Source organism: Canis lupus, chromosome 7, assembly GCF_003254725.2.
Source record: "Canis lupus dingo isolate Sandy chromosome 7, ASM325472v2, whole genome shotgun sequence".
Classification (NCBI taxonomy): Eukaryota; Metazoa; Chordata; class Mammalia; order Carnivora; family Canidae; genus Canis; species Canis lupus.
The window spans coordinates 3,870,056-3,896,439 of NC_064249.1; the positions used below are offsets into that span (position 1 = coordinate 3,870,056).

The 26,384-nt window shown below is 40.1% G+C and overlaps 1 protein-coding gene across 5 annotated transcripts in view; it reads right to left on the minus strand.

Moving 5' to 3' along the window:
• The window catches only part of PTPRC (protein tyrosine phosphatase receptor type C), a 126,244-nt gene that overhangs the window by 35,614 nt on the left and 64,246 nt on the right, over positions 1–26,384 (minus strand). For 2 of the 5 annotated variants that reach the window (XM_025429695.3, XM_025429694.3), the window contains 10 exons: positions 24,757–24,888; positions 22,458–22,598; positions 21,597–21,662; positions 20,392–20,418; positions 18,085–18,291; positions 15,844–15,972; positions 14,535–14,675; positions 10,287–10,406; positions 5,291–5,494; positions 3,491–3,702 (listed from right to left, as the gene is read on the minus strand). In XM_025429695.3, coding sequence (XP_025285480.1) covers positions 3,491–3,702; positions 5,291–5,494; positions 10,287–10,406; positions 14,535–14,675; positions 15,844–15,972; positions 18,085–18,291; positions 20,392–20,418; positions 21,597–21,662; positions 22,458–22,598; positions 24,757–24,888 — 1,379 coding nt within the window. The remainder of the gene's footprint in view (positions 1–3,490; positions 3,703–5,290; positions 5,495–10,286; positions 10,407–14,534; positions 14,676–15,843; positions 15,973–18,084; positions 18,292–20,391; positions 20,419–21,596; positions 21,663–22,457; positions 22,599–24,756; positions 24,889–26,384) is intronic. The other 3 variants (XM_025429696.3, XM_025429697.3, XM_025429698.3) reach the window with 3 other exon arrangements.

Sequence of the window (26,384 nt, forward strand, 5' to 3'; positions counted from 1 at the left end):
CATGGCATACAGTCAAAATTTTACCAAAGGACAGTTCATAGCTTTAACTTTTCTTTTTTTGTTATTTTGTTGTTAGATAATAAAGATAGAAAGAGATGGACAGAAAAGTACTTTTAATCCCAAATTACCAGGAGAACATAAAAATAAATCCACGTTAATTAAGTATGATGAAAACAACTTTATCAATCTACTAACCAGAGATCACAATGAAGAATAAAGCTAAGGTGATTGGTTCCTTGTGATGGCATAAATTTTGTAGTGGAGACAAAAAGAAACATGAAAATGAATTATGTAATGTGCAATGAAGAAAACAAGAGACAATCTTCTGGAGGGCAGAGAAAAGAATGAATTACTAAATAATTATATACCAATTTAAATTTGAAGATTGTATTTTAATATGATGTTTACCTGTATTTTTCCAGAATAACTTATCATATTGACAAATAGGAGAAGAAAATTCTAGAGAGAGAAGAGCATCAGATAAAGTACCTAAATATATGTACTTGAGAAACTAAAAAGAAATAGAATTTAATGGGTGGGTGCTGGAAAAGTAATGGGAGATGAAATATAACGTATATGATATGTGATAACAAAATATTTCTTTTATATGGACTATTCTTTGGAAAAAAAGTGTAAAATATCTGAAAGCACAATGATATTGAAAGAAAATGTAAATGGTTCAGAAAGAATTCCTCTGTGTTAAAAGGCTTAATTAAAACAAATTACTCAGAGAACAAATCATCCCTGTTCTATTTAAAGTTATAAAATGTAGAAAAACAGGAAAATGTCTCCAATGTGCTTTATCAGGTTAGCACAACCTTTATACCAAAATATAATAAGAATGATGCATGGCCACGCCTATGCCAAATGCCTATGCCCACTACCTCTACCCCCTTATTGAGTGATCTCATTGATGAATATCCATTCATAAAGACAAAAAAAAAATAAGCTATTTAATTCAATTATACTTTCAAGGAATAATGCACAACAACAGAGCACGATTTTCTCTTGGAATGTGACATGGTTTAGCATCACAAAACCTATTACTATAATTCACCATATAAACAAATCACATCATGTCATCACAACCATGGCATCATCTAATATAGTGCAATTGAAACATTTGATGTCTCTGATTAAACAAACAAGAAGAAAGGTTACATATTTATATACATTATAATATATAAAATATATTATAAGAAATATATAATATATACATATGTATATATAAATGTATATAATATGTATAATATATTATTATATATATGAACATTTCTTTAAGTGATAAAGGATATGAAACCAATTGTCAACATTATATTGAAGAGTCAACTATTGACTGTGGAAATTTTCATTAAATCAGAAATAAAACTGATAAATTTGGCTAAATAAAGGTAAAAGGAAAAACTGTGTGTCTTAAAGTATTATAAATAAAATTTAGAAACAAACTCCAGACTGGGAATAAAACTTGCAACTCATAAGACAAAGATTTGAATATCATCAATATCTGAAAAGTTCCCCAAATAAAACTAGGCAAAGGATGTAAAGAGTATGTTACCACAGGAGCCATAATAGTAACAACAAAAACTATATTTATCTTCAACAGCAAAACAAAGAGACGTCAATACCATATTTCACCTACTAAACATCAAAGAAAAAGGACATGCCCAGTATTGGTGAGACTCTCAAGAGCAGTCACTTCATATACTGTAATAGGAAGGATAATTTGGTAAAATTATCGCAGAAAAAAAAAATCATCGCAAAAACTCTTAAAATACATGTAAATTCCTTTTGACCCCAAACATTTGTTATCAGGAATTCATTTAAACAGAAATGGCTAAAGACACATTCAAAGATTTTGCTTTTTACCCGTAAGTGTGTTTGTGGATTGTTGATTATAGCAGAGATGAAAACAAACACAGTTCATAGAACGTGATAAAGCCATATGATAAAAATCTTATACGACCATTAAAAATTGCATAGTAGCAGAATATTTAATGTGGAAAAATGTTCACGATGTAGTGATATATGAAAAAGTGTGTGTTCAGAATGTTGATAATATATAAGCTGCGTACATATAAATATGCATCACATGGGATGGAAGTTGTGAGATAATGGAAAATATATTTTGGTCTCTGCCTGGTTCCTGTTTCAGGAACAGAACTCCTGAAACCCTTAGAATTTCCCTGATAGGAGTGTCTTTCATTCTAACGAGGTGAATGAATGGGCTCCCGACCGAGGGCTAGTCATTGGAAGGATAAAGCCATGAGTAGAAGCTTGGAATTTTCAGCCCCGCCGCCCATTATCTCAAGAAGGTAGAAGGGCTGAAAATGAAGTTAACGGCTGATTATTAATCTTTCCAATCGATTTTTTAAAAATCTCCAAAGAACAAAGTTTTGGGGAGCTATCAGATGGCAAACACACCCACATCAGGAGAGTGATGCACCCCAACTTCATGGGAACTTCATGGGAACAGAAGCTCCCGTGTGTGGAGCCTTCTCAGACATCACCCTACATAGCTCTTCTTCTGAATGCTCATTTGCATCCTTTATCAGATCCTTTAATAAGCTGGTAAATGTAAATAAGCATTTCCCTGAGTTCCATGAGCCACACAAATAATCAGACCTAAGGAGAGGGTCATGGGAATCCCTGATTTGTAGCGAAGTTGGACAGAAGTTGAAGGTAACCTAGGGACCAACTACTTGCACTTGGCATCTGAAGTGGGGTGGGAGCAGTCTTGTGGGACTGAGCCCTTAACTATCTCCAGGCGGATAGTGTCTGATTTGACCTAAATTGTAGGACACCCAGCTGGTGCCATGAAGACTTGCTTGATACGGGGAAAAGCCCCCACCCATTTAGTGACCTGAGGTGTCATCAGTGTAGTCTTGCCTGTGAACAGTACAGGAGACTCACAGAGGACACAGAACAGAAGACTGAGCTGGGGTTTTTCCCTACAACCAGGGCAAAGATGGAGTTTTTTCATTTTCGAGGTACATTCACAAAATGATTAGTAGACACTAAGCTTACGGGTGAGTCTTTTCATTCCCCATGTTCACTGGTATTTCGTAATGTCTATTTCTACTGTTTTCTAACCTGGATGTACCTGTAAGATATTTTGTAATTAAAAAATTCATGTTAACAAAGACAAAAAGTCAAGGTAAATACAAGATTTGACAAAGTCATATGCCACGGCATTAAAATGTTGTGCTTCTTGACACAGGAGCAATACTTTTGCTGTAAGTAAATCATTTTGAAGGTCAAAAATATTCCAACAAAATATTTACCTGAAACCACTATTTTAAGAACTAGAGATGCAGAGTTTGGAGTTAAACATAAGGCATTTCTAAGTCTTCATTAGACTTTAAATGTGATTTCATTAGACACAGAGTTTCTCCAGCTCACATGAACGCTGATCTTAGTATTATTTAAGTAGGACCTAACAGTCATATGATGTATATCAGTACTACAGTGACTATAGAAGTCATACTCTTACCTTAAACTTATATTCTGTTGAATAGTGAAGATTTTCTACAAGGAATTCGCAAGCTTTGTTAAGCAAATCATTAACCAGGACATCTCCAATTCTGATTTGCAGGTGGTAGTTGCCATTCTTGGGGCCATTATAGGCAGCAGGAGGCTTACACCTCACTTGCACACTATTATCTGACTTCCGTGAAAAATGTAAGTCCCTGACTGGGCCTGGATCTATCAAAATGAAGAAACATTTGTTACTTTAGTCCCTTTGCAAATGCATATTTAAATCACTGGGCAATATACGTGTACAATGTAAATTATCTTAAGTGTTGATTTTGCGGGTTATGGATGAGGAAGTTATAATAGCATATACATCAAAACGCTGTAACAAAACACCTAAAGATAAGCCACCTAGTCATTTAATAAATATTAGCATATATGTTGTACTTGAAGTCATGAGAGTTTATGCCACCCCCTAAGGGGAGTATATAGAATTAGAGGAGAGAAGGAAAGAAAGGGAAGTGGAGAGGAGGGGAAGGAAGGGGCAGGGAGAGAAGAGAATGATACGGGACCCTGAGGGCCTCTATAAAGTCCAGTACCTCCATTTTTTTTTTTTGAGATTTTTGTTTTTAAGTAATCTCTACACCCAACATGGGGCTCGAACTCACAACCCCAAGATCAAGAGTTGCATGCCCTACCCCCTGAGTGAGCCAGCCAGCTGCCCCGAGCTCCTCTGTTCTTGAGGTACGTACAGGACCCTAGTAACCACCTGGCTGGCTGCTTTCTTCAGGAGCAGCAACAAATTATCTTTGTTTTCTGTGACTTCACAGAAATTTAGGAAAATAAACCTATAAAGCTCAAGGATCTGGACTTTTTTTTTTTTTAAGTTTTATTTATTTATCTGAGTAGACAGAGTGAGCGAGAGAGAAAGCGTGCATGCAAGAGCGGCAGGGAGAGAGAGGCAGGCTCTCGCTGGGTAGGGAGCCCAACGCAGGGCTCGATCCCAGGACCTTGAGGTCAGGGCTTGAGCTGAAGGCAGGTGCTTAACCAGCTGAGCCACCCAGGCACTCTGAGGATCTGGACTTTTAAAACCAGAACCTAACCGACATTACATTTCATTAAAAGCATTCTACTGTCAGCCCCGAATAAGACAATTTTTTTTTCATGAGCCTGGTGCCAGATACTGGCTGACACCGGGGCGTTTCTTCCTTCCTGACTTCCTTCCTCTCCTGAGAGATAGATTTAGCTTTAGATCCTGGAAACTATAACTACATCATACAGTTGGCAAGAGGCCTTTGAAAGGAAACTTCGAATGCAAATATGCCATAAAATAAAATAGGTAGTTAAGCGTAACAAAGAGAAGAAAAGGCCAATAAAGTAGTATGTTTTATAAGGTGGTTTGTCAGGTAAGCAGAGGTTAGCAAGTGAACGATTTGCTCTCCGAGTGAGACGTTATTGGGCATCTGATTACAGTTAGTATTTCTAGATACTAAAGAAAACAATAGATCATGCATTTTTATCTAAGTTGATTAGGTACCTAAATGGCCTGAAATCTTAAAAATTGTACCAGTTAATATGCCCTCATGCTTCATTCTTATGATTCTATGATAATACACAAGGAATACAGAGAACCCAGGGTATCAGTTTTCAAATCACTGTATTTTAAGTCATTATAAACCCTAGATGTTAACACATGAGCCACTGAGCCACGTCAATGTGTTTCCCAAATGAAGCATAAGGATGGATGGATGCTGTACTCAAAAGTTCATACTTCGCTCCTTGCCTTTCACAGGACAAAAAAACAAAGCATATAACTTACTTGATTCATTTGTCTTAACATCACACACTTCACAACTTCCTTCACGTCGCACTTTTCCATTGGTGTAGGCTTTTACTGATACCCTGTACTTTGTATAAGGGTTCAACTGTTGCAGTTGATGTTGTTTCACTGTTTCACCCAACTCTTGGCACATTTCCTGATGAAAGTAAGCTTCTTCTTGGCCAGAGGCATGTGACTGAATCTCTATAAGGGAAAAAAAGGAAGCATTACAAATGAAAGAAGGAGCATTCTGAATGTAGGGATGAGCCTGACACGAGCAGCAGATTCTGGCCAGAAGGTGTAGGGGACATAGGACCAAGCCGTAGAGTTAGCATTTGTTAAACTGCAAATTCACCAGCTACTATTTTTGAGTAGCCGAGTGGCATCAGTCAAGACGTATTAAAAGAAGATCAAAGTTGACATCATGAGGCTGGATAGCAATTACGTGATAACATGATGATCTTGATGATGATGATGATGATGATGATGATGATGATGATCAAAATAATGAATAGATAGATCATCCTATGTGCCAAGCACAATCATACGTGGTGTACACGGATTCATTAGCACCAGAGGCCAGTTCTCTTAATATCATCACATTTTACAGATGAGAAAACTGAGCCATAGAAACACTAAGCAATCAGCCCGTGAGCTCACAGGAAAGGAGGAACAGAGTCAGGATGGGAACCAGGCTTTGAGGTTCCAGAATCTATGCTCTTGTCTTCACCACTGTGCATACTGTCTGGTGCGGAAGAAGGGACAAGGGTTTGCAGTGGGGCCAAGACGGTTTTTTGGTCTTGGACACCTCACTTCTCTGGTCCAGCTTGCTGTGCCTGTGGACTTGCCAAAATAGTATCAGAAAAGATCTAACACGTACTAATTTCTTGTCTCCATAATACGGAGATTCTACATAATATCTCTACTTTACCACGGAATCCTAAATAAGTAAGATACGGTGCTCCAACCTGAGGGTCTATTTTCCCAGAAATCCCCAAAGCGAGAGTTAACTGAGGCACACTTGCCAGCTCAGTTCTACTCTCTCCCCAGTTAGAATTCTCTTTGAGGGCAGGAAAGGTGTGAGCTCACGAGAGGGGCAGGCACCCAAACCCCCACTTCCCCACCCCCTCTCACAGCTTCTGCATGCTCCTTCCATGGCATCTGGCAGCTAGAACGATGCCCAACTTCTTACTCAGCTAAAATCTAAATATCAAGATGCTGTTATCAAGGCCATTCTGGCTTCCACTCAGTGACCTAATTTTGTATGTTTGCATATATAACCTCACAACCTTTCTGTATCAAAATGGTTCATTTATGTAGTTCTATGAAGCTTTTATCCTAGCTCATTTGATAAAAGTCAAATTTCTGATTTAATTTTGAAGAATGTGTTGTTCAAAAGATACTGCTATTTGGGAATTAAAGTTTTCAGTGCTTAAAAAGGTGGTTCAGAATGTTCATTTCCAGTTGAAAAGGGTTTCAAGCTTTTGGTTGCAATGCCAAGATATTTTATGTGCACATCTCTACCTCTTCTACTTTGTCTAAAGGACACTGAATCCAAAAGCACATGGTGTACAGAACATGTTAAGGATTAACTTGACATAGTACTTTGAAATTTGTCTTTTCTTAGAGCAACAGAGAGACAGACCTAACTTTCAAGTCACATATGTTACACTTAAGGGTTAGAAAGACACTGGCTTCCTTACTTGTCATTTCCTTTTTTTTTTTTTTAATATATCAATACCTCAGGAAATCCATTAACAGCTTCCTAGATGGCTCTAAAGTATCTTCTTGAACACTATGCCACATAGTGTAAACCTGTTGATCCCCAAAGAATTTTGTGCTGGAATGAAAAGAAAAAAAAATAGCCTTTTCCTAGAGAAGAAGAAGAAGAAGAAGAAGAAGAAGAAGAAGAAGAAGAAGGAGAAGGAGAAGGAGAAGGAGAAGGAGAAGGAGAAGGAGAAGGAGAAGAAAAGAAGAAAAGAAGAAGAAGAAGAAGAAGAAGAAGAAGAAGAAGAAGAAGAAGAAGAAGAAGAAGAAGAAGAAGGAGGAGGAGGAGGAGGAGGAAGAAGAGGAGGAGGAAAAGGAGGAGGAAGAGGAGCAGGAGGAGGAGGAGGAGGAGGAGGGGGAAAAGAATAAAAAGAAAAAAAGATATTATACAAAATTTCCAGCAACATTATTACAATCTTGAAGGGTGCAGACTGGTTTCAGTAACCTTTAAAAATAATACTTTAAAAAAATAAAATTAAATTAATACTTTGGATGCAACAAAGCATAGAAGTCTGTTCTCCATTGTTGAGAGCTTGGCACCTTTAATTAAGCTAATACAAAATACTTCAGTGCCCCAAAGTAGCTCATGCTAAAAACATCACAACACAGTAACAAAAAGAGCTGCTGAATTTGAACATTTTTCAGAAGTTCTGTGACCCTCAGTTGCATCATATGAACTATGAATACATTTATGCAGCTCTCCTTTCAGCATTATTATTGAGATGTTTAAGAGAATCTTAAAATATTACAAAAACGGGCAGCCCAGGTGCCTCAGTGGTTTAATGCCGCCTTCAGCACAGGGCCTGATCCTGGAGACCCGGGATCGAGTCCTACGCCGGGCTCCCTGCATGGGGCCTGCTTCTCCCTCTGCCTGCCTCTCTCTCTCTCTCTCACTCTGTGTCGCTCATGAATAAATAAAGAAAATCTTTAAAAAAAATTACAAAAACACCCAATGAACAGAAGAAACTAAATAAATGTTAATACCACTTTCCTCCTCTTTCAATACCTAACATTCAGAGACCTTGAAATGAATGAATTTTGAAATAATGAAATCAAATGTAATACCTAATTTTAAAAAGTAATATAAACCGCAATAGCTTCATTCCTGTGAATTTTTTAGAGATTTATGTATTTATTTTAGAGAGAGAGAGAGAGAGCGTGGAGGGGTGAGCGGCAGAGAGAATCTTCAAGCAGACTCTGAGTGCAGAGCTTGATCCCAGGACCCTGAGATCATGACCTGAACCAAAATCAAGAGTCAGAGGCTTAACCAACGGAATCACCCAGGAGCCCCAGTCCTGTGGATTTTGAATAGTGACATTATTTGAAATAATGAGAATGGTTAAAAGAATCACTTTAACAATATTATAATCCTATCAACTTCATGATAAAATGGAAGGGGATCCCATGGCAGATGTTTGAGATTAGTGGAGGAACAGAAGAATGCTCTTCTGCTTAGGGCAGTTGATTTTGATAGCTATAGGGGAGAACGGACTGTGTGTAGGCTGGTTCCAAATGGTTCTTCAAGCAGGTGCAGGATCCAAGGCAGAGGTTGGATTCAGTTATCAATCAACAGTTTTGGAGGAAAGAACACACATACCGCCATATGGGCCCGCTCGCCCTTTTCCTCCTCCCAATCCTGTTCAAGTGTTACATTATTTAAATGTATTTAAGCCACATATTTGGGTAGCTCTAAATAAAAAGGAGCCACACTAGTTGCAAAAAAAATAAAAAATAAAAAACTTGTCAGTCTGCTAATAAATAATTACACCCCCCTTAACCTGACTTCTTAAAATACAGGCTTAAAAAACTGTACAGAGTACAAAGGGCAATAAACACTGCTCATAAATTTTCACCATATACCCTTCCGTACAAAATACTCTGTGGCAGACAGTGTAGAAAAGAAAGAATGCAGAGCAAGGAGTAGTGAGTAGAAGATTCAGAGGAGAGAAAAGAAAGCCAGACAATGTGTCCACGCAGAATCCAAACCAAGAAAGTTTGTACAAGTGATGTCTGATGAAGCAGCAAGTATCTAATTGTCTTGCTATTTTTTCCTCCTGCGATTTCCATTTTTTCCTTTCTCTTAGACTTAACTTTTGAAATTACCATAACATCAAATACAAGACATATATTTCTTCTCCACAACCGTTGAGCCCTCTTCTGCTAATTTGAAAATGCATTGTGTATTTGACTTTGCTTTACTAGTTTCATTATTAAGATTCAAACAATCGGCAGCATTAATGTCACTAAAATATAAAACAACATGCTAAAAATAAGTGATTTCAGCATTTTAAATTTATGTCTGTTTTGCCCACCAAACAGAGAGATGGAACTCTGTGTGATGTTTGGCTCGGCGCTACTGTAGAGCTGCAAGTAAGGGATTGGCAAGTGGGTCATGTCATGTGCTGAGTCTGCTTGGAGAGGGTCCACTGATGCTTGCATTTTTCTACAAGCATTTTGGATACTTTAAGTTATCTGGGAGATGTTTTTCTCTTAAATAGCTTCTCATTTGGAGGACTCATGGTTGAACGAGACATAGCACATTTTGGGGGGCAACATTTATGTCCCCAAAGCCTAACTAGAACTATGTTCCAAGATTCCATCTGCCACCAAACTGGCTTCCATGACTAAATGGGTACATGTTCATTTTTATTTACCCGATATTTTGTGTGCATCACCAGGAGCAAGGTTTGGAAGGCATTTGTTTGATTGTTTCTTTCCAGGCCTGAATAATGAGTTCAAACCGTGCAACTCACATATATTTGGAAGACAATAATGAGTATTATCTTCCGGAGATTTTCTTTCTCCAGACTTTGGAGTTAAAGATTGGAAGTTACATCAGGAAAGACAAGCAAATATTGGGGATGTTCTGGGCTTTAGTCATGTCAGAGGCTGGAGAGCCCATAGTGAGTAGAGGCTGTTCTAAAATCAAGGCCTGGTGGCCCAGCGGTTTAGCGCTGCCTTCAGCCCAGAGTGTGGTCTTGGAGACTTGGGATCGAGTCACACATCGGGTTCCCTGTGTGGAGCCTGCTTCTCCCTCTGCCTGTGTCTCTGCCTCTCTCTCTCTGTGTCTCTCATGAATGGATAAATAAAATCTTAAAAAAATAAAATCAAGGCAGATTGAGTGCCCATCACAGTCACTCTGTGGTTCACTAGTTCAATCCACATTTCTAGTGCTTTCCACTTCTGGATTTATTTTTCCTGACATAGAATTAAATTGCATACAAATTACCTTCATTAATGTGATAACAAACATTGTAACCATGAAAAGTATTTATAGGGGGTTCCCAGATGATCACTACGCTATTTGCGTTTTTACTGCTGCAGATAAGATTCTTAGGTGGGTCTGGACCTGTTAAAAGAATAAGAATACAAAATATTAAAAGTAAGACATGGAAAATACATTCTTCAAATCATAATTATGATGATCAATAAACCACATATTGAGGATGGAATTAATGAAATTAAAAGAAAGACATCTGGTCTTATTCAATTTGCTTTAGAGGTCACTTGACAGAGGAAACGTCACTCTAAAGTGGCACTGTGGACCCAAAGTATTCTACTGACATGAAGATATTTAAGAACATCCTCAGGATCCCTGGGTGGCGCAGTGGTTTGGCACCTGCCTTTGGCCCATGGCGCGATCCTGGAGACCCAGGATCGAATCCCACATCGGGCTCCCGGTGCATGGAGCCTGCTTCTCCCTCTGCTTGTGTCTCTGCCTCTCTCTCTCTCTCTCTCTGTGACTATCATAAATAAATAAAAAATTAAAAAAAAAAGAACATCCTCTTCCTCTCATATACATTATTGTTGACTTGTCTTGGGATTTCTAGATTTCACTGTGCTGAAAATCTGCCATTGGTAGTACTGGTAAACTTAACCGTCATTATTTGGAAGCTTCCAGTAACTAGTCATCATAACTTGAGATGAAGAATATAATCAATGCGTATAAATTAGAACCCTCGCACATTGTTCACGGGAATGTAAAGTGATGGAACCACTTTGGAAAACAGACTGACAGGTCTTCAAAATTCAAAACATAAGGTTGTCGTATGATCCCCAAATTCCAATCTGAGGTGTGAACACAAGAGTAATGAAAACATATGTCTACACGAAACTTAGAAATGGACATTCATAGCAGCATTATTCGTAATAGCCAAAAAGTGGAAACAACCTAAACAACTGATGAACGAACAAACAAAACAAGGTGTGTCCATACAATGGAATATTATCAGGCGATACACAAATTGAAGTATCGATACATTTTACAACATAGAAGCACCCCTAATACATTATGCTAAGTGAAAGAAGCCAGTCACAAAAGACAACATACTATGCAATTCCATTTATATGAAATATCCAGAATAGGCACATCCATTGGAGCAGGAAATAGATTGGTAAATACCTAGATGCGGAAAGTAGGAGGGAAATGGGGACCAACTACTAACAGAGATGAGGTTTCTTTTTGGTGTGATGAAAATGTTCTACAGTTGATTCTGATGGGGAGTCTTAATATATTTTTTAAACACTGAATTACATGCTTTCAACTGGTGAATCATGAAGTAGGTGAATTAATAAAGCTTTTTCTTTGTTGTTTTTAAGAATGTGGCTCCTTTTGCAATGGTCTTGGAGAAATGCCTTGTTTCCTGAATTAAGTGCTATGTAAAATGGTTGAACTGCTATTTTCTAAGGCTGAAGGATTCTTACATTACTGGAGTAAAACTTACTTAAAAACATTATTATTATTATTATTTATTATTATTATTAAGACTTACTTTTTTAAGAGCAGTTTTAGATTCACAGCAAAATTGAGGGGAAGGTACTGAGATTTCTCATATTCCCCTGCCTTCACACATGCATAGTATCCCCCATTACTAACCTCCCCCACCAGGGTGGTCCCAGTGATGAGCACACACTGACACATCACCATCTCCCAGGGTCCATAGTTCATATTAGGGCTCACTCTGGGTGTCATATTCTACGGGTTTGAGCAAATGTATCATATGACATGTACCCATTATTATGGTATCGTACAGAGTATTTTTACTGCCCTAAAAATGCTCTGTGCTCTATTTATTTCTCCCTCCTCTCCCACTCCTGGCAGCCACTGATCTTTTTACCGCTTCCATAGTTTTTTCAGAATATCATAGAGTCAGAACCATACAGTATGTAGCCTTTCATCAGGTAGTAATGGGCACTTAAAGTTCTTTCATGTCTTCCCATGGCTTGACAGGTCATTTCTTTTTAGTGAGAATAGTACTCCATTGTCCGATTATACTATAGTTTACCCATGAACCTACTGAAGCACATCCTGGTTGCCTCTGGGTTTTGGCAATTATGAATAAAGCTCCTATGAACAACCCTGTGCAGGTTTTTGTGTGGACATAACTTTTCAACTCCTTTGAGTAAATACCAAGGAGTGTAGATTGTATGGTAATAGTATGTTTCGTTTTGCAGAAACCACCAAAATGTCCTCCAGAGTGTGGCTGTACCACTCGCATTCCTACTAGTCAAGAATGCTTTTATTTTTGATTGCAGCCTTGTTCCGTGTGTTGTAAGTACCTGATGCTCTGAGTGTTCCAGATTCTGGACATTCTAATAGGCATGTAGTAGTATCTCATTCTTGTTTTCATTTGAATTTCCCTGATGGCATAGGATGTAGAGCATCTTCTCATATCCTTATTTGCCACTTGTATATCTTTTTTTTTTTGGTAATTATATATATTTTTAATACACTGAAGGATCCTACTTTGCTAATACTTAATTTACTATTTGGTATGTATGTTCACAGGAGAGACTGGCCTATAGTTGCCTGAGTCTTTCTCAAGTTGCAAATTCACTGAACATTAACCTTTAGCCTATCCCAAACCTTAAGAATAATCAAAATGAGCTGATAGAGTTCCATGTCTTCTATTCTGTTGAGTAGTTTGAACACGTGGCAAATTTGTCTTCATGTTTTTTTTGTTTTGTTTTGTTTTGTTTTGTCTTCATGTTTTCTTAAGAGCAAGCGAGAGAAGCAGACAGTGAGTGGGAAATGAGTAGAGAGATATTATACTGTAAGGTTAATTCCAATTTTCTAACCCCTCCCAGGTAAATTTTCATAATTTGTAAGCTCTAGAAAATTATTCATTTTACCTGACTTTTCATATTGGATGCAGAATTGCTTTTAATTTGTAAAAATAATTTACTCTTAGTTCTCTTTTTTTTTTTCAGTCAATAGGAGAGTTTCATTTTTTTGCTAGAGGACTACTTTATTATTCTTTTAAAAAACAAGTCTTTACGTTGCTGAATAAATTCTTACTATAATTTTGTTCCTTCTTTCAATAACTTTTTTTTTCTCTTCTTTCAGTAACTTGATACTCTACACTTGGTTATTTTCTCCCTTCTACTATCTTTGCATTTTGTTGTTTTGGTTCTTAAAAGCACTCTCCATTGGTTGTCATTCGGCATACAGCAAAGTGATAAAATTTCTCCTAAAATATCACTTGCTATCCCTTCAGGCTACAAAATCCTGCCACATTATGTCTTTACTCAAGTCTGAGTATCTGTCTTTCAAAAGGTAAATTGAGGCCATATTTATTTGTGGTGATTTTTGATATATCGTGGCATATTTCTGCTGTCTTACTGCTTTCTACTAGTATTTTTTTCCTCTCCCTTTCTCTTTCCCTCCCTGACACTTCCACTCCTCCACCTCCTCTTCTCTCTCCCTCTCTCTCTCTCTCCTCTCTTTTCCTCCTCCTCCTCTTCCTCTTTCTTCTCCCTCTGCTTCTTCTTCCTTTTCTCTACTACTTTTTCCTCCTCTCTCTGTCTTTCTTTGGTGGTTACTCATCAATTGTCATACACATAATTCACATATTTTTTCCTAATAGAGTCTACATTTTGGAATCTCCATCCTTCTGTTGAATAGGAGTAGGATTTTAGCACTTTTTCCTCCCTTCACCGAATCTCCAACCCCTCAAATGCTATGATTTTTCCAGAATGGTATTTTCCAACTGTTATTGGCTATTGCAGTCTTGTGATTTACATTGCCGGCATCCTAGTAGTGCTAATTATTATTTTGCCATTGATATTTAGATTCGCTGCTGTGTTTACTAGCCATGTGCTCACTCCTGTCAAAGGCAGCGCTTGACAGAAGGGCAGAGGGTGCAGTAGCACACCACGAGAATGATGCTGCAGGAGGAAAGGGGAAGTGAGTGAACAAACCATATCATTACCTCAGTTTTGTTTCTACCTTAATCTCACAACAGCCTACAATTTGCAGTTGAAACAACAAACAAGCAAACACACACACACACACACACAGAAAAACTTGACAAAAGTTTGGATCTTTGCTCATGCGTTTTGAAATCCTACTTTAAAAAGGGGTACGTATCCATTTCCTGAAACCTCTTCACACCTACGACATCATTTTCTGTGCTCCTCAAAGAATTGTAAGAATATAAGAAGAAATTTTACGCATACGCATAAGCAATATACTCACTTCCAAAATCTGTTTCAATAATTTTACTTAAGTTCAAAACAAGCTGGCCATTATAGGATACATTCAAGTAACAGGAATAATCTGTTTCAGGTACAAAGCCTTCCCATTCAAATTGCATGTCTTTAGATGGAGTACGATTATCTGAAAGAAATAAATATCCCATATTAGTATATGAATACAATATATCACATTTAACTTTCTCTTTAGATTGCATAACTATAATATCTGTCAGATGGGAAACTTTTACAAATAGTAAATAATATGTAAAAGATACTAGGAACTATCATCATAATGCACAATTTTCCCACACTCAATTTTAAAGAAAATATTAAGAAGTCTAACTGAATTTGAGAGTGTCTCTAATTTAATTGATGGAATGAGTTCTCTGTTCGGAAGCTGAGACTGCATCTGTGCTAGCCTTTGCCTAATAGGTACTTTAGATACATCATTGTTTTGCCATCAGTTCATCGTGAGTTTGTTCTTGCTTTCCTCACACTACCTGTCTTATAGCCATGAATCTTCTTTTTAGCATGATGACTACAACCAGAGTCACTCTGCACCCTTGATGTATGTGTGTATGTGTGTCTGTCTATCTGAATTGCCAAGTATGGCTCAGCAGATGGATTTATACCAAAAAAAAAGGAGCTTCCACTTTAAGAAATTCCAATATAAATAAATCATTGTCATTAGTTATTAAAAAGAACCTGTATCTCAATTATTGTCCCTCATATGAACCCAAATTCCTATTCCTCGGGGTACTTACTGTACTTTTCCCATTTTTGTCTTTCATGTAAGTGTTCTTGAGGTCGTCTATAAATTTTGTTGATGGAGGGCTGACCACATAAACTCTTGAGTAGTATGACCTTACTTTTGCTTTTTATTTATTTTATTTTTTTTTACATTTGCTTTTATTACAGTATGTGTATCATAATTATCCTATAACATCCTTCTCTGATAATCCTTCAACAATGCCTTGGGCATTGTGTATAACAGTTGCCAAGAAAATTCTTGTAAATTAATTGACTATTTACTATTTCAAAGATTATCTTTTTGGGAATGTATTTGTCTGTTTGGTGAATGTGAGTGGTATAAAGAATACAAAGTTTTGACTCCAAGTATACTATGGATCAAAAGAGTGGGGGGTGGGAGGAAGGTAGAGGGTGGTGGGGGGCTTAAGAGGAAGGAGGAAGGGAAGGAGGGAGGGAAGGATACAGGAAGGAAGAAAGGAAGGAGGAAGGAAGGAAGGCATAGATAATATCTAGAACAACTTTCTACCATAAAAATACTCTAATCAAAGCTATATTCTTACCACACTGAAGTCTGTATTTAATTTTACTTTTGTCACAAGTAAAGTTTTTCTTTTCTTCTACTCTTACACAAATAGAAGTATTTGCTTTCTCTTTCTGTGTACAGTCTTCCAGATCAAAATTTCCACGATCTGTCAAAAACCAGATATAGAAATAGATGATGAGTGTTTCATAATGTGTGCCACATGCTCAATTAAAATGACTGAAATTATATTCATAATATAATCTTTGGCAAGCGTTTAGAGTGCTTTTGACAGAGTCTAATAATTCAGAGTTAGGCATGTCTCAGTTTTTTAGCTTATTCTTTTTAATATCACACATTTGGGCAGCATTTTATTGAGAATTTATCTTACCTTTAAAAAATGGGACCCAAGCAAATGTATAGATGAAATTGCATTTTTTTTTGCACATTTTAAAACACTCTCTTCATTCTTCTTCTTACTTATATCTTCAGTTTTTTAATTACTCTGATTTTTTTATTAAATGATTATTACACAGAATTATGGGGGTTTCTGCCTCAGGGAATGCGTCTTTTAAGTTGTCACTTTCTGTTTCTAATTGATAATTAACTTCAGTAACTTTTCAAAAATATATCAAACTTTGACCTATGTATTTTTAAAGTTTTTACTTTAACTCTAGTTGGTTAACATACAGTGTAATATTAGTTACAAGTGTACAGTATAGCAATTCAACAATTCCATACAGTAACAAGGGCACTCCTTAATCCCCATCACCTACTGATCCCCTTTCCCTTCTGGTAACATCAGAGTATTCTCTATACTTAAGAGTCTGTTTCTTGGGACACCTGGGTGGCTCAGTGGTTGAGCGACTGCCTTTGGCTCAAGGCCTGATCCCAGGTCCCGGGATTGAGTCCTGCATCAGGCTCCCCACGGGGAGCCTATTTCTCCCTCTGCCTGTGTCTCTGCCTCTCTCTCTGTGTCTCTCATGAATAAATAAGTAAAATCTTCTTTTTTAAAAAAAGAATCTGTTTCTTGCTTTCTCTGGCTCTCTCTCTCTCTCTCTTATTTTTCCCTCTTTGTTTGTTTTGTTTCTTAAATCCCATATATGAGTGAAGTCATATGGTACTTGTCTTTCTCTAACAATTTCACTTAGCATTATACTCTCTAGCTATATCCATGATGTTGCAAATGGCATATCCAATAAAGGGCTAGCATCCAGAATATATAAAGAGGTTATACAAATCAACGCCTAAAAAACAAGTGACCCAATTAAAACAGGGGCGGAAGGCATGAACAGACTTTTCTTTAAAGATGACATGCAGATGGCCAACAGACCCATGAAGAGATGCTCATCATCACTTATCATCAGGGAAATGCGAATCAAAACTACATGAGCTATAGCATCACACCCACACCCATCAGAATAGCTAAAAGCAACAACACTAGAAACAAGAGGTGTTGGTGAGGATATGGAGAAAAAGGACCCCTCCTGCACTATTGGTGGGAATACAAATGGGTGTAGCCCCTGTGGAAAACAGTAGGGCGGTTAAAATTAGAACTACCTTAGGATCCAGCAATTTCACTGCTGGATGTTTACCCACAGAATACAAGAATGCTAATTCAAAAGGATCCATCCAACCCTATGGTTAAAGAAGCATCATTTACAATAGCCAAGATATGAAAGCAAACTTTAGCCTATTTAGATGTTAACAAATCAATGTTCTTGAATTATTAGGTGATGGCAGAGAGTCAACAAATTTACACAATTCCTGAATCTCTTTTCCAAAACACATTTTGTTAAGATAGGCTGTAGTGGAGTGGGCCCGAGGCCCTAGGCCCTTCTTCCCAGCAGTAGCTGAGGAGCAAACCTGCCTTGATCACCTTAACGTGATTATAGCTCTCTTTTTTTGTGTGAAAGTATTTTTGTTCTTTCCACTACCATCAAATCCTTGACTTCATGTTTTCCCCCAATATACTTCAGACACACCTGTATTTAGAAAGCTTGTGGATAATCACTTATCCACAGTGGAATAAATTACACCTAATCTACACGAAATACTGTGTAAAAGGAGTGTAAGGAAGGGAAAATAATTAAGAAGGCTTATAAGAGTTTCTAACTTCACTGGGTCAGGAGAATGGAAAGTTCACCCACTGGCCTCCAGCTGACTTCCTGTCCCTCATCCCTGCTCACTCAGCCGACAGATTCCAGCAACCACTAGAATGCAAGACACATAGAATTGTACTTTTTTGCATATATACAAATAGAAACCAATTTATATTTACCTGGTGGTACCTCTAAGGTTAAGGTTTTATTTGGACTGTCACATGAACTGTGACTTATAGTAATATTCAGGTTTTCACATTCTTTTAGGTTAGAGATCTCATTTTTCTTACATTGGTCACAATTCACGGTATCATTAACATTTAGTTTTGCTACAAATGAGTTAGGTTCATAATAATATTCCACGGTGATATTTGCGTATCTGTCCTCTGAAAGAAAAAAAGTGAGGGTTATTTATCATTTAAAAATTTTTTTTCAGAACAAATAAACCTACCTCAAATGCAAACGCCTTAATATAGATTTTCAAAAATATCAAGTATCTAACAAAATATCCCCAGAAACATTAAAATGAGAAGAAACACATCAAGTGTATCCTTAATTGATTTTTCAAAATTCCCTTTTATTGCTGCCCATCAAGGACCTCAGCTCTTAAGTTTATACTTGGGTGGTTAATAGATTACTGTCTTTCTAACTAGACTGTATTTTCTATGACAGCAAAGTCCAGTCTACGTTGATCATCATAAACCCAAATTGTTGCATGAAACTTGTCATTAGCACGGGCTCATTTGTTTGAATTATTTGTTGAATGATGCACAAATGAATGAGGTGTCTAGCAAATTTCTTCTTGCTTATCGTTTTCCTTTCTTTCTGAAATGCAGTTTTTGATTACCTGTTTCTCCAAATATGTGGAACGTTAATTCTAGGACCACAGGCTTTATTATTCCTTTACCTATGTAAAGTTATTTATAATAAACCCTCCGAAGTACCTCTCCTGGTGCCATGTCGCATTCTCTCCTTTATTTAAACACATTCCATTGACTGGTAAAAATATCTTTTCCACAAATGCTAATTTATTCACTCATTTTTAATCCAAAGAACATTATTAACCCCTTATTCTGTTTAAGACATTGTCCCGGGACCCCTGAGGGGCTCAGCGGTGGAGCGTCTGCCTTCTGCTGAGGGCGTGACCCCAGGGACCCAGGATTGAGTCCCGCATCGGGCTCCCCGGGCAGATCCTACTTCTCCCTCTGTCTGGGTCTCTCATGAATAAATCAATAAAATCTTTAAAAAAGAAAAAAGAAGTCCCAAGCCCTAGGAATGATCAGCTTTTAGAAACATGGAGTCTAACATAGAGACAAGCACAGGTGTGAGTTGCATAAGATATGCAAACACCTAAAACAAGATTATGCACAAAATAATATGGGAGTAGGGTGGGGGGACACTTATTCCGATTGCAGGGATAGGAGAGGCTCTCCAGAGGAGATGGGTGACTCAGTTTGTGTTTTAAAATACAAGCAGGACATAGCAAAACAGATGGGGGGGGCTGGATAAAGATGTAAAGATGGAGTGGGGTCCTAAGTGTGGGGGACGAAGAGCGGGGAAGAGCACAGAGGCATTGTGCAATCACTGTGTGTTTAGAAAACGGTAAGTAGTTTCACACTGGTTAAGTGACGAGTGTAAGGAGGCAAAAATACAGGAGGAATGTGATCATAAAAGGCCATATTGGGATCCCTGGGTGGCGCAGCGGTTTGGTGCCTGCCTTTGGCCCAGGGCGCGATCCTGGAGACCCGGGATCGAATCCCACGTCGGGCTCCCGGTGCATGGAGCCTGCATCTCCCTCTGCCTGTGTCTCTGCCTCTCTGTCTCTCTCTGTGTGACTATCATGAATAAATAAATAAAATCTTAAAAAAAAAGGCCATATTAATTAAGCCAACATATGAGGGCTGATCTTTGCATCAGGTGCATGGGGAGCTGCTGAAGGCGGAAACTTTAGCGGTGAGATTCCCAAACATTTGTAGGGTGAAGCCCCCACCATGGAAGACTTTCTCCGAGAGGAGAGTAGGAAGGTGGGAAGAGTTGTACAAACTGTCCTCAAGCACCTGCTTTGAGCCAAAACCCCAGCAAGACAGAAAGACAGGGGCAGAGACAAAAACAGATTCTTCTTGACCAGCCTTGAAGGCCTGCTCCCCATTGCACGTGTATCATCACACTGCATCCCCACCCCCGGCAACCCTAAAGCAAACTTGCTATCTTCATTTCACGCATACCCAAACTCAAGTTAAGTGGCTTCACCAAAGTCGTTTAGCTAGTAATTAGTATTCCTGGTGCTCCAAATTAGGTTTGGACATGACGTCAAAGCTTCTTGCCCCTGAAGGTCACTGGCTCTGAAGATTTGGGACTAATCATTGCTGGGAAATGAGAGCCAGTGGATTTAGTGTACTACTACTGGGTCTTGAAGCTTGGAAGGAAGAAGGAAATAATTAAAGTGATATTCTAAAATGATATACACAACCTCTAGATAAACTTACCACATGTTTGCCTAGGTTCTGGGGAAACTGTAAGAGAAAAAAAAAGGGAGTGCAAATTATTAAAATTTCATTTACAATATCTCTGCTATAGTCATTGTGGGAAAGGGTGGTTTATCATGTTTCAAGTTCATAAATTGTCAAGTCTATGAATTAGGTTTAATAGTGCAGGGTTTGCCTAATACGATGTTTTCCCATCAAAACTTCAAATGTTATAAACTCATGAGCTAGTTCTAGAAAAACGTTTTCATGAATTTCCCCACTAAACGTGATTGTGATCGTAATAATATTCAGATTTTTGAGCACACATTTGATTACGGGGTGGTGACATGCCCAACTATCCACGCAGCCAAAGACATTTAAAGCTCCTCATCCCCTTGATTAATCTCAAAACAGACTTATATAATTATAACCCCTGGAGAGTTCAGCTTACACCTTTGCTTAAAAATTCAGAAAATAGGCACAGGCTGCTTCATTCCCTAGTTTAACTGTTGCTAAGTTGTTTGCGCATCTACTGGATCCAGGGTAATTAATGGCTCTTTCCAGAAACTGAAACACATCTTGGGTGAAGCACATGTACTAAACTAAACAACGAGTGGAAATGTGCTTTGTGAAAGCCGAGAGAGCTCTGCTAATCTGGTCTCTGCATTGCAAGAATTGGGGAAAGAACGGTGGGCCTGCAGTCTCCGCCACCGCCGACCCACCCACTGGCACTGCCGACTGCTGGGTTCGTTCTCTAGAGGCCCCTCGCCTTGGCTTCCTGCTCCACATCGCATGACTGGGGCTCTAGAAACAATCCCCTGCTATTCACCACTTGGAATGGAGAATTCCATTGATAGAATCATTCTTTTTCATACTAATACCTCAGCCCACTCTTGGAGAAAGAAGTCTCAGTGTATGCGATTATTTCTCTACGCATCTGCACACAGTACACAACTCCTGGGGGCTGCTCACTAGAGCAGTGGGGTGGTAGGGTATTCCGGTAGCAGGAATGCCCTACAACAGCTGGCCCTGATCTCACCAGCTGTTGCCCTGCTAAAATACGTGGTGCGAGGCTCACTGCTATGCCACAGCCCCCGTGGTTAGAATACTTCATTGAACTTCTCAAGAGAAGGAGCCCAGTGTAGAGCAAACGGAAGACCCTTCTAGGAGCCCATCCCAGGTACATGGTGGTGGTGTGATTGTATGGCTGGGGGTAAGATTGTCACCTATTGTTGTGGGAGCAGTTGTATGGTTAGTGCTTGTTGCGGGTGAAGTGGACGTATGAGTCTCATCTGCAAGGAAATGAACAGAGAATAAAAGTTAATGAGTTTGTCATATGGAAGGGCAACCGCATCTTCACTACAGGAGTCCTCCTTGGAATGAACGCTTGCTCTTTTTTTTTTTTTTTTTTTTGTGCTTATTTTTAAAATAAGAAAATGAATCAGCACTTTCTCTGCCAATGGCCTTTTAAGATAACCAACATTTCCAATAATTAGGGCTTGACGTCATGTAAGTCTGGAGAAACTATCCACTCCTTGGTGCGCTTCTTACCTGATGTGCCATCTTCCTCACACTACTCCTTTCTCCTTCAATTACAACTTCCTTATTTTAATTCAAATACGGATTCCAAATACGGATACCAGTTACTCTTTATTATTATTATTATTATTATTATTATTATTATTAATTGCCTGCCAGCCTTTCTACATATTCAGTTCCCATATCAATCCTATAACATGGATATTATAATATCCTTTTTTTTTCTTTTTAACAGAGGAGACACACACAAATTATGAGTAGCTTATGCATAAGTCAACGAGGCTGGATTTGACCCCGGGTGGGGCTAGAGGACACAAGAGCCTGTTATCTTTCTTCTTTGCCATCAACGTTCACGGTGCGAATAACAAAATAAAATATGCAAAGAAAAAAGAAAAAAGCTTCCTGGCAAGTTTATTTTGTCTAATTTAATATCAATATGTGAAACTTGGTAAACCGGGAAACCTCCAAATGATGTCCGGCCTGAGGTTAAAGGGCTGCAGGGCGTCCCTAGCTTGCACGTCACTGTCCCCCCGACCCGGGGCTCGAACCTGAGGAGCTGGCATTGGCCGGGATGCTGGAGGCGCGCGGAGGCGCCGCGGAGCTGCTGCGTGCGGGCGGGGGGGAGGCTACTGGGGTGGCAGCTGGGTCCGCGGGGAAGGTGCGAGGGGTGGTCCACTCTCCCGAGGACCCTGCAAGCACAAAGGCCGTCGCCGCTGGCGTCGTGTCTCCCACACAAGGGGACGGCCAGACGGGCCCCCCAGCGGACCCCGGACCCCGAGGCCCAGCCCCGGGGGGCCCTTGCTCTGTAGAACCGCGCGGACACCTGCAAGGTGCGTGGGACCCCGGGCGCACGCGGCACGTGCCATCGGGGCGAGCACTGCCGGTCCGGGGGCCCCACCCAGAGAAGCCCCCCCTGGGTGGCGGGTGGCCTTGGGTGGCAGTGGGAATGCACCCAGGGGACCGCGTGGGGGGCTGACACCCCAGGCCGGCCGCGGAGCTCCGGGTGTGCAAGCCCGGGTGGAGGGTGGCGGACGGGGAAGCGCAACCTGCCCTGTGCACCCATGGGTGCGCCTCTCTGGGTGCAGAGAGGAGCTGGGTGGGGTGGTGGGTGCAGGTGCTTCGGGCCACTGTCGGATGCCTCTGCCTCCCCGCCCCCAGGACACCCCCTCCGCCGTAGGAGCCCCTCCCCGGGGGAAAGCAGGTGGCTCTGGAGCCCGCGGCGCCCGACGATCCTGGCACCCCTCCCCTGGGGTGCAAGCCCCCCCAGGAGCACACCGATAGAGAGGCGGGGGTCAGGGGGTCAGAGCTCAGGGCCCCCCCAACCCCGCCCCCGGGCATCGCGCAGCGCCCACCGCGGGGCCGCACCCAGCGCACCCCAACCGCACCTGCCAAGACTCTGGGTTTGGGTCTCTGCTCGTCTCCCCAATCCGCCCCCCCACTCGCCCCCGGTTTAACTGCGCCGCCACGGAAACCGTCAGCAGCCGCTCCCCAGGCCCTTTCCTGCTTTAAAAAATAATAATAATATATATATTTTTTTTGACCCAGAACTGGTCCTCTGCCAAGTTTTAAGAATCGGCGGGTTTGTCTCTTGCCTTCTAGCGTGTTCTTTCCCAGTCCCCTGCGCAAGCCTGGCCTCCCCCCCACCCCACCTCCCTGCCCGGGCCCTTGCTCTCCAGCTCCCCCCTCCCCCGCCCCCTCCTTAAATCCCCTACCTTCCTATTTTATAGGAAAACTACAGTTCCCTTGCGTAGGTAATCTCTGAGCTGCTTTCGAAGTGACTTTTACAATTTTAATTAGGGGAATTAATCCTAATCAGTTTTTAATCAGTGCAAGGAGCGGCTTGGAGGGGAGGAGTCCCCTGGGGAGGGCAGGGCGCCTCCGGTGAGGGACCGCCCAGCTCACGCACCGCCTGGGAATTCCTGGCTTTGCTGGAAGCTCCACTTTTTTTTTTTTTTTTTTTCTCCCTGCGGTTCTGGGGCAGCTGGCCTGGGTGGAGCGAGGCGGGGCCGAGGGCAGCTCCCTTGACAGCTCTTAAAGCAGGTGCACAGCCTGTCATGATCTTTGCACCAAGGGAAGAGCGTTAATACTGCAAAAAAAAACCCCATCATTCTCCGTGATTTGCTTGGTTTCCGTGTTCAATTCCCGCTTGAGGCAAGGCCACTGCGGTGCCAGCCCCGTGGGCTCCCCCGTTTAGATCTCTGAAATGATCCGAGGCCCTCGGGCCACTACAGTCTTGCAGGTGTCTGCCCGCATCGCGGTTCTCGGGATAAAAAAAGACACCACGAAGCGATGGAGATGCTGACTTTGGAAAGACCAGGGGGAGGATGCTTTGCCTTGTTTCTATACACGGAGATGCTCAGCTGGAAAGAAGCTTTAATGTTTGAATGGGGACTGGGAAGCATCTATTTCTTTTTTTTTTTTTTTCCATTCTTGAAAAAAAAAGCAATTAAATTGTGGTTATGATTTCTTAGTGCCCTTCATTGATGATGGAAGTCATTCACCCTTCACGATTTTGTTTATTGGTCAGAGGTCTTTAAGCAACAAATCACATATACTGTTCTTTATTGCCAGCAAGAAGTTTTCACTGGGCAACGGTGCTGGCCTCAAATATAAACGTATAGAGCACCCTACATAACTGTTTCCCCCAAAACAGGTCTGTCCTTTATTCTCGAAAGATTCCTTCTGGGCAATCTCCTCTCTGCCACAAGGACCTGAGTGGTGCGGCCTCACAGACTAAGCGTAACCAGGAAAGTAGGAAATTGCAAATTCACCAACTGGCAGGTGCTACCCGTTTAGCAAGTGGCTGGACTCCCTCACACTGGTCTTAAGCCTGACAGCCCCGCAAACCTGATGGGTCATTCCTGCCTGGTGCAGGGGTGCGTGCGAGAAGGGCAACAGTGCTGTTGGGTGTCTGCGGGTCGGGTCCGGCAGAGGATGCCTGCGAGCCTGTGTGCGTGAGGAGAGGCGGCTGTGTGACACCTAAGGTAAGAAAGCAAGATCATTTCAGTATTTCCCCGCAGATGAGACATTTAAATACTAGGAGGTTATAACTATATTGGTTACCAGACCGTGAAATGTGTGTCTGCCTCTACTTAAATTCACCTGGCAGGAAGGTGGCACCTGAGTCCTTGATTTACATATTCCCAGAGGCTCCCTTTGGGCCATGATATCACAGATGACTCAGGTTTCCAGGTGGCTTTGGACCCCCTAGGCCCTAGGAGCTTTTTGAACCAACTCTCCTTCAACTCGACACACTGAAAGTTGAGAGAGTGCTTTGTAGGAAGAATCAGGAAAGAATCCCTCAATATACAATATATAATATGCAAATCGAAAAAAGAAAAATGGGCAAGACATGTAACAGATATCTAATATATACAGTGGCCAAAAGGCATATGCAAAAATGCTCATCACATGACAGTTTTTCAATGTAAAAATGAAATACTTTAACTATCACACTAGGTTTATTATATCTAGTATTGGAAAAAAATGTGGGGAAACAGTTGCACACACGCACACACATACACATTGTCACAGAATCCATGTCTAGAGTCTGGAGGGTTTACCACCCATATAAACAGTATCTTTAAAGGATCAGGATTTGCAGATTTCATTGTGCCTGTGTGTAAAGTAAATACTGTGTGTGTGTATATATATATATATATATATATATATATATATATATATACACGTTTTAGTATATATAAGCATAAGTATATACTTTGTATAGACTTCTATAGTGGTGTTTTGCAAAAGGCATAACACATTTTTATAAAAATAATATTAAATGATTATGTTAATTATTGTTGAACGATTCTGAAAACGTTTGAAGATATTACAGTGTTAGAAAAATGGATTGAGGGAATTTTCCCCCCTATACTTATCAGTAAGCAGGAAATTCCGATTGTATCCCACAGCATACATCAATTACAAACAAAAATTAAATAACACATACAGATTTTACCCCAGTAGATAATTGAAATATCACCTGATAGCAAGATGACTCTCTAGAGGAGAAAAAATGGGTTCTTTTATTGGAAAGTGTAAGAAAACCTTCCAAGCTAATCTCACTAGCAGTATTATTGTGCCAGGGCAAGTTAGTATTAATATTGTTCATCTTCATTCCCAATATATTCCATTTTAAACTTTTCCTCTCACATTTTGCTTCATATGGAATGGTGTATGCATGTGTTTGTGTACAAGAAGTAAATGCGGAACCTTTGAAATGGAACCTCTGAAGTGTGCCATTTATTTAGGAAAAACCTTGAGCCTGAAATGTTCTACTTAGCCATCAACACCCTCATCCTCACATTCATTTTTTTTTTTTTTTAATTTTGGGCCATGAAACCGATTGCTTGCAATGTTCACAGAGGTCCTGGCCACTACTCTGCTAGGGCAGCAGAGAAAGATGGAATGTTCGGTTCTGTAATCAACATAAGGAGGCATTTATCATTTATTTAACTGCATATTACAGGCAA